At 33.5% G+C, this 9,524-nt stretch overlaps 1 protein-coding gene and 1 non-coding gene across 2 annotated transcripts; one reads left to right on the top strand and one right to left on the bottom strand.

Annotated features, from left to right (window-relative positions):
* Window positions 1-3,907: 3,907 nt before the first annotated feature.
* On the bottom strand, window positions 3,908-8,446 carry LOC141843313 (uncharacterized protein At2g39910). The gene is made up of 8 exons (XM_074731382.1): window positions 8,358-8,446; window positions 7,827-8,280; window positions 7,648-7,734; window positions 6,891-7,081; window positions 5,561-5,756; window positions 5,030-5,094; window positions 4,314-4,415; window positions 3,908-4,241 (listed from the first exon to the last, which is right to left on the bottom strand). Exons 1-8 carry the CDS (start codon window positions 8,417-8,419, stop codon window positions 4,121-4,123), a joined length of 1,278 nt encoding a protein of 425 aa, XP_074587483.1. The 5' UTR covers window positions 8,420-8,446; the 3' UTR covers window positions 3,908-4,120.
* A 743-nt stretch (window positions 8,447-9,189) lies between these two features.
* Window positions 9,190-9,262, top strand: TRNAR-UCU (transfer RNA arginine (anticodon UCU)). The gene has a single exon. It is a non-coding gene; the product is annotated as a tRNA-Arg (tRNA).
* Window positions 9,263-9,524: the final 262 nt, after the last annotated feature.

Below are 9,524 nucleotides of genomic sequence, written 5' to 3'. Positions count from 1 at the left end.
ATTAAATTATAGATATATAGTTTATAAATATTTTAATTTTACTATATATATATATGTTATACCTTTTTATATATTTTGAAATACTAATTAAATGATTAAAATCGATAGTTTAAACATATAATATTTTAATTTGATCTATGCATGTTTTTTCTTTGATAGAATTTTATGTGTAACATGATATATGCTTTTTTTTAAAAGAAAATCATTAAAATGACAATAATACTAACTTATAATACCAACTTTCAGTTCCATTAAATTAATGGGTAAAAAGATGACGTAATATTTTTCAATTAAAGTTCAGAAAGGATGTTTCATTTGACTTGGACTGAAATACTCTTATGTTATCTAAAAAAAATAAATCCCATACGGTGATCAATCCAAATGTCCAGTATCCTTTAAGTGGATGTAAAAATTAATCATTTAACTGTCCTACAATATATAGAAGTTAATTTTGTTAGCTTGTGCATAATTAATCATGATCAGATAATATTCATTTAAAATCTAGTAAGTATTATGAAGTCTTTATTATTTATTTTACTCGTTGAAATATTATTTTAGCTAGATTATCATTTAAAAAAATAAAAAATAAAATAATATAAAATCAATATAGTAGAAGTTAGATACTAATTTATGTTGTAGAAGCTAATTGTTAACTAACTTCTACACTGCCAAATGATTAGCAATTGTAAGAACATTTCGAGTAGTTCAAGTTAAATGGGACGTTCATTTAACTTTAATTAAAAATAAAACACTCATATAAGGAAAATACAAATGATAGACATCCATTTAATTTTTGTCCTAAATTAATTTTAAAAAAAAATTCACCTTACCCATTAAAGTTTATGTTTTCTAAAAATATCCTTTAAAATTTTAAAAATATCTAATTATACCTTTTAATAATTTCATATTCTCATGCCATGTTAAGGGTTATGAAAATATTAGAGATACTTAACCAGTTAATAAATTTTTTAAGACAAAAGTTTAAAGGAAGTCACTTTTTTACCAAATCATTAAAGGACCTTCTATATTATTTTTTATCAAAAGATACCTCATCCCCTTGATATAACTGTTATATAATAATATTCTCATTATTATGTTATCTATATCTCCATGCTTAAATTGGGTGTGTTGTAATAGTTATGAAATCATAACTGATATGTAACAGTTATGAAATCATAGTTGCCACAACATGATTTATTTTAAAACTAAAAATGTTGTTTGGAGTCTTCGAAAAAATTTTAAATGATATTTTTTGAGCTTGAAATCAAGCCATTATGGGTTTCACCCAATAATCAATTATAGATATCTAAATCAGTTTCGATTTGATATATTATACGTCGCGTGGTTTAATCCGATTCAAAAGTTATAACCTCTTAAAGTTTAGGATTTAACATTTACATTATAATAGCTACGATTTCATAGTTGTTATAATTATGTAGCAGTTACAAAATCGTAGTTGCTACAACTGTGTGATAGCTTAGTTGTAACAGCTATGAAACCGTAACGGCTACAATGTAAATTTTAAACTTTAAACTTTGAGAAATTATAATTTTTGACTTGGATTAAATCACAGGAACACATAATATATCAAATCGAAACTCATTACATAATATATCAAATCGAAACAGATCTACAATTACTTATGGGGTGGAACTTGTAATGACTTGGTTTCAAGCTAAAAAATATCATTTAAATCCTTTTTGAAGGTTTTAGACAATTTTAATCTTAAATTTTTTTCATCATGTTGTAGCAGCTATGAAATGGTAGCTGCTACAACTATGTAACAGTTCAATTGTAATAGTTATGAAATTGTAGCTGTTATAACTATGTAGTTGTTACAGTTTCATAGTTATTACAATACGTTTGATTTAGATGGAAGACAGAATAATAATAAGAATAATATTAAAAAATAGTTATGTCATAAATTATAGAGGAGGAGATGTTCTTTTTTTATAAAAAATTAATATAGGACGTCTCTTTTGATGATTTGATAAAAAGAGACATCCTTTTAATTTTTGTTTAGTTTTTAAAAGAAATTTCAAAACAGAAGGTTTGCAGGGGGCGAACTGAAAAGTTGTCGAATTATATTTTGAACTCTTCTACAATGTACCCTGGCCGTTATCTCCTCCTTAATGAATCGGGTTCCACCGGCCGTTGACGAGTTTGACTAGGCCGTGACTTCCTTCTCCTATCTCACCTGCTCGGCACGCAAGAGTTTCCAGGAGCACCATCAAATTACACAAAAGCCACTACTCGTACACCAGAAACGATACCGAACAGGCCACCCTCTCCTTCCATTCGACCTTAATGTAGGTCCCAATTGATACAGGGCTTTTTCCAAAAACGGGTACACTACTGAGGTGATTGCATATAAAGATTTCCATATTCGCAACTCTCTCGTCTTCGTCACAACCGCACAACAAAGAAATCAAACCACCGTCGCCTCCTCCTCCTCCTCCTCCTCCAGCTTTTTCTAGGGTTCGTCCTTCACTTTTCCTCTTCATGTTCTGTTTGTTTGTGGATGTCTCTGATGGTTTCTGCAAGCAAGCTTTGGAATGGTAGTGCGGAAATCGAGCCTCCCATTGTAGGTGGCGATTAGCATTGGGTCCTCGCTGCGAATCGCAGTCACATGATGTGTGGAGATTCATGGGAGATGGATTCTTCCCTGGGTAGCTAGGCGGCCTTTATTGCTTCTTTTTTGTTGTTTTTTTTTGCGACTTTCGCCCCTTTCTGCCACAGCAAGATGGTGCTTTCGAATTCCATCAGCGGGGCTCAATCGTGTGTATCACCTGCACCAGTTAGTGGAGGCGGAATGGGGTAATCATCATTTATAATTTTATTTGGCTTAAAAACTTTTTAATCCTTCTTTTATATTGGCATGATTTTTGGTTAAGCATTTTTTCCCCCCTTCGGGCCTTAGATTTTAAGATGCTTTTTGTGCTTCTGTTCACCTTGTGGCTTGATTATTAAATCTATCATGAATTTTTTGAGATATTAACAAATCTATCACCGATTTTGCATTTTTTTAAACAATAGATCATATAGTTTTAACTTTATACAAATAGATGACAGTGAATGATACTTTATTCATGTGGATTACATCAAGCCATATATTGATTCAACAAATTAAACACATTGAATGATACTTTCTTTATTCATGAGAATTACATGAAGTCATATATTGATTCAACAAATTACATGAAGCTGTCGCTGCAACAAATTAAACACATTATGTTTGGAGAGTTAAGTTCCATACTTGTGTAATATTTTGGATAAAAACATTACTTGCATTCCAATGCAATTAAGACTCAATTATGTTTGTTTCTGCCGCTGCAGTCATAATTGCCAAGTTCAGTTATAAATAAAGACATTATGTTTGGAGAGTTAAAGTACCTGCATATTTTGGATAAAAACATTGTTAGTTTGGCTTGCATGCAATGGAATTTTGAGACTCATCGTTCTATGTTTGTTTCTGCTAACGCTGCACTTTTCCAGTTATGGTTATGCATAGTTTTCTAGGGAAGAGGCCCTCGATGGAAGAATTTTTTTGAGGCAAGAACAGATATTGTTAATGGAGAAATTGTTGGTCTGGCTTAAAGTCCATATTTATAAGATCGTTCTGACTTTTTTTGAGATTATAAATTGAATTTAAGGAACAGGAACTGGATTGCTCTGCAGTATTCTGTTATTGCATGTTGGATTAATTGAAATTTGTTGATTAGGTTCTTTTTTGTCTTTAACATGAACACATAGTACTGCTTTTAATTCTCTTGAATCAAAATGGATAATAAACATTTTCTGAAAACACCTTGAATAAAAGAAAACCTTCCATGTTTATGTTCAAGATAGTAGTGATAGCTACGATTCATTTTTGCATTAAAGATTTAGGCTGAGTAAATTCATCTACGTAAAAACTACACTAGTTTAATAGTCATGGGTCCAATAAATCTGTTAAGTTGGCAAAGTCGATAGCATTTCGTTTGGAGCTATACATTTAACATAACTTTTAGTGTATGGTATAAAATGACTATTTCTACTTAATTTACTGTTAACTGGAAATATATAATCTCTTCATCAGGCAGCTTAACATGTATTTTTCAGCTTCCGTGGGACATCGCGACTACCTTGTGCTTGTCGTTTGAGTCTCATTTAGGAGATTGTTGAAGGAGGATATCATCATGGCTAAGTCCGGATCATTCTTGTGCTTGTCCCAAGCTTTTTGAAACTGCAATCCTTTGCACCTAACAAGGAGCACAGAAATCAGATGGCAAGCTAAACAAATCGAGTAGCTAGATGCTGTGGTGGTTTCTTACTGCTGCAGCAACACCAACAGTTGAAGAATTTGGTCGCGAATAACTTCTCGGTTCTTTCTTACTGCTGTCTCCTTGTATAAAAGAGTTAATTCATCCACCAATCTGAGGAAACAATGGTTCCAACTGTCAAAGGTTAATTCGGAAAGAATAGGGAACTGATTTAGAAAGAAGAGGAATGAACAACCCACACTTAAATAACAAAGTCTGTATTACAAATAAAAATACATACACACGAATTGGATATCTTGCACACATATTTGTGCAAACAGGGTGCGGAAAATCTTAAATGACAAAAGAGTATTTACGGATGCTCGAATCACTTCCGAGCACTCGGAATAGAAACAGTAATATAATAGTATTTATTTATTTATTTATAGTTAAGTCATTTAAGATTTTTCAAGTTGGGTTATAGTATTAAGTATAAAATTATTTTCAAAACAAAAAAAATTTAAATGCTCACGGAGTGTGTTTGGTTGTTATACTGCACTCTTTACCTCACATATCCTGTGAGTGATTAATTTTTTTTATTTTTATTTTTATTTACTTAATACCAGAATCCAACCCCTAAATCCTAAAGACAAAAATCCTAAATGACTTAACCGCAAGCATTTTAAAAATAAATAAATAATATAAAAAAATTCTGCAGACACACAATCGCGCGCAGGATATCACGATTCTATATGTATATATATAAATGCATGATTTCTCTCTCTAACCTTTCAAAGTGGGGTGATTTCCGTATCCACGTTAGCTTAATAATAGTATGGAGCCGTCCCAGAACCTGCCAAGGCATAGAGATGGATAAAATTAAAATAGCTAGTTGCTCTTAGTAAAAGAGAACATGCTGCGTAATCAATATTTCATTTCCTAACACAAGCATTATATTGAAACAAATATCATGACATATTAAAAAAAAAAACAATCTAACCCAATTTCCAAGATGAATTTATGTTTAGTTTCACAAGCATTTATGATGATCTAAGTAGTGTTTTTACAAATATTCATTGATGAAAAGAAAATCCATTAATGAATATTTGCCCATAAAAAGACCTTCCTAGAGCATATAATCATCGGCCAGATTCTAGCGTAGCTGATATATATCAGATAAATATAATTTACATATAAAATGTTGAATAAAGAAAAACCTATCATTACATTACCGAAAACTAAGTACAAGCAATAACCACTAAACTACACGAACTGTCCTGGTATTGCAGTAAATTGAAAAGATACAGTTAAAATCATACCAGGAGAATGGTGTCTTCATCATCGGCATGCATCCACTGGAAGAAGAGAGAAAAAATCCTGCGGAAGTGTGCCAGTATGAAAAGACCCATAGCACTAAAAACTGGCTCAATTTGAGTAAGCCATGAAACACGACGTTCCTTATTAAAAGGTTGGCGTTCCAAATGGCTTAGCATTTCATCCAGCATCCTCTCAAACCTGACAATAAAATAGAAGGGAAATTTGCAATTTTATAACAGATGCTGCATCACTAGAATGACAAGAAAATGATTGCATAGTAAATTAAACATACATGTCAATACTTTTCAAAGCTTATATATAAATGAGATAGATACATGATAAATGAATAAATGTGTTGAAAATGTTCCACTACGAGGATGGTGTCCAGTTTTGCTGTTTTTGATACAAGATTCAATGATTCTTTTTTCGTCTCTCCAGAAGCAAACAACAAATTATACTCACCTTACAGTTTGTTATCAGTATAATTACGTAAACTCTCAAACTTCAGTTAAGAGCAGCATCATTCTTAGATTGCATTTTCCAACTCAATGGACCAAAATATAGCATATACAGGACCTGATTAACTTGAAGCATTATGCCGTGCTGTTTAGTAAATTTTTATAAGGTGGCATAAGGAATTTTTTTATTTACTATTTCATTGTCAGTGACAGGTTCCTAGACGTGCTAACGAAGAGAATCATATCTGTTTATTAAGCACATAATTAAGCCAATCCAATATGTAATTACGCAAGATGATTTTGTAGACTTGGATGAGACTAGATGCCACCATTCATAAGTAGTGGAAAGAAGACTGTAAGAATGCAACATTACAAATCACACAATCCTTATCTAAGTAAAAGAATTTAAATTTTATTCTCTTATTTGAGACTTTTATAAGCATCCATTATACATATGTTAAGCTTCAAGAAAACCATAAAAATGAGCAGAATTGCAACTCAGAAAAACTGCGAAGACAAACTTATGATCATGGAACTCTTAAAACCATGTTAATGTTCACAATATTAAAGATTGAGTGAAACTCTTTTTGCTATAATTTAAGGGGAAACATGGACAAAAGAGTTTCTTACTTTAGTAAATATAATATTTTCTAGTATCACACAGGGGTCGGATGTCTGGAGACTAAATTCTTCTTGAGTCCACAATGACACGCTATACAGACACATAATGTTGAATTTTGCTCATGTTTGGCACCTTAATCTTTCAATTAATAAAATGCATTTTATACATAATGAATGTTGAAGCACTAAGATAATATCATGAAAACTGTAGGTGTGGAATAGATGTAAGAACTAGCACAACCAAACAACATACCAAGGGCTGCGAGGATTTGTTTTCTGTGTAGATGTCAACAAAAGCACAGATACTTCAATAACATGATGCCATAGCTCATCAGCTGCAGGAATGTTGTTGCAGCATACGTCAAGTATTGCTTCCTCATACCAACTTAATTCAGCTGCATTGACATTCTTCACTATGTGTATAAAGCTGACAATACCTTGCTCCTGTGTTTATAATTAAGAAAATTGTTGTTTTTTTTCTTCCTTGTAAATCCAGATATTATGCTCTGAATGAGAATACTACAAGAATTCTTATCAATATCAAGTTTGCCATATGACATCATAAATAAGCATATAAACACTAGATGAATACTTGTGGCGGATATGAGCATATTCCCAAGTTAACAACAATCAATGAGTTCAAGTGAGTGTATTAAGCTATCAGTAATCACATGTAAGCTGCGATAAGAAAAAACAAAGACCTACAAAACATGCTAGCCAACAAAAATGTTAAACCCTAAAAAGTTAGTCTTTTTTTTTTTTGTTTTTTAAATTTTCTGTTCAACTATCAAAAGTCTAACACTCCCCTTGAGTACACTAGGTGTCTCATTTTATATTACCAGAAAAAAAAACATGAAAAATATGCTACTCCAACATCAGAAAGCACCTTCCTATGAATTGTAGCTAAAGATTCAATAACAGAAACCGGAAAGGAGGATAGACTATTATATACTTATGCAAATTAATTCTTGAAATTTCAAGCAATCAACAAAAATAAGCAATTGTTTAACCTTCACTGCGGCTGACCAGTGATCCAAAGATGTCAGAGCACACGGAGTGACCAACCACAACAACTTGCCCAAATCAGGGTAGGCAACCTGAAACAATCATCAAGATACTAGTAAAAGAGGAGTCTGCATTCCCGCAATACAAGATGAAGGTAGACAAAACGTAATATAAGGAAACAAACCTGAGAAACGAGCCATCTGAACTGGTGGGCCGCGACAATGGCATAATCCACCGGCGTCTTGGCGGAGCTAGCGACAACATCCTCCGACTTCGTATCCACACAGCTCTCTCTTATCACCCCCTTCACCACTGACAACAAGTCGGGCATGAGCTCGACGAGCATCTCCCTCTCCGACTCGAATGAAGCAGCTCTCGATAACTCCCGCAAAGACATTTTCGCCGCTAAGATGAGATCTTTGGTAACCCAGAAAAGTGTCGGGGAGTCATCGCCTTCCGCCGCAGCCAGGGCTGCACAACAGAGGACGAAATCCGTGACCTCCTTCGGGAATCCCTCCGCCGGAGGCTCTCCCTCGCAAGGGAGGAGGGACTCGAGGATCAATTTTATGGAGACGTCGGATCCTACCGGAGGGGCGTATAGGGTTCGCGAGAGGGTTTCTCGAATCGGCTCGGATAACCTGCACGAGATTGCGAATGAGGGGATAGAGTGAGGCGGCTTGGCAAAGCGAGGAGCGGGGAGGGAGAAGGAGCGTACCGGAGAAGAAGGGAACGGCGGATATGGTAGCATTTGGACTCTCCGGCGGCGGGCGGCGCCATGAAAGCCGGGGCTCTTCGCCGCCTTTCTTGTAACGCTAGAAGCGGCACATTGACATGCCCATGACCCGATTAAACTTTAGAGGAGGAATTTTTTATTTACCCCCTAATTGTTTCCTTCCTTTACAACATACCCCTAATCCACTGTAATTTTTAGAATTTATTTTACCATTTTAAACCTTGATTATCATATATTTGCATTTCATCATCCACTTCTTCATTCATTCTCAAAATAATTATAATAATAATAATAATAATAATGATGCATTATTTCATTAATGCAGAATAAAATTTTTACATGCCCAATTATTTCTCTATTTTTTTTTTATCTTGTATGTCTTTAAATTTTTACTACTGGGATATAACTGAGTTGGTTATGATAGACCATACTTACAAAAAGAGAGCGCAAAAGTTTGAATTTCGACGAAGTCGAACAATATCCGCTTCCATCGTGATCAACGACAGTTACAATACCGCTCTTCCGTCATGATTAACGGCAGTTTCTCGATTTATCTTGGCCATATATGATGATGAAGCTGACTGTGTGAGGTCGTTGGATGGTAAATTTTTACATGCCCAATTATTTTTTTTTTCCTAAGAACAGGTCCGAAGTTTTTCATTATTATTTTTTATATTTTGAATTGAAACTTTCTGTATTTATAAATAATTGGACAATAATTTTAAATAAAGACATCATTAATTTAGTTTCAAGTGGGGACAGACAAGTAAAGTAAAAACAATTTATAATATATCTGTTAACTTAGCACAAATAAGCGCCTGTGGCCTAATGGATAAGGCGTTTGACTTCTAATCAAACGATTGTGGGTTCGAATCCCACCAGGCGTGTTTTTTTTATGTGTGTACAATTTTATCATCTCGATCAATATGTTTCCACTAATTGTATCGGTAATACATAAATCCCTGAATTGACAAAAAAAAAAACAAAACAAAACAAAGCTATATATTAAGATATCCATTAGTTAGTGAAACCACAATTAAGAAACTTATTTGTGTAAATGGCCAAACAGAACAGATTGATTTTCATAATCTACAAATTGATCTCAAATCCATTCTTATCATTTTGTCAAAGTAGCATGGGACTTGATGC

The sequence above is a fragment of the Curcuma longa genome, chromosome 12 (assembly GCF_044706935.1).
Source record: "Curcuma longa cultivar G26 ecotype Majalengka, Jawa Barat chromosome 12, ITB_CL_G26_1.1, whole genome shotgun sequence".
Classification (NCBI taxonomy): domain Eukaryota; kingdom Viridiplantae; phylum Streptophyta; class Magnoliopsida; order Zingiberales; family Zingiberaceae; genus Curcuma; species Curcuma longa.
Note: the sequence above shows the minus strand (reverse complement) of the source record. Positions and strands in the feature narration are given on the sequence as shown.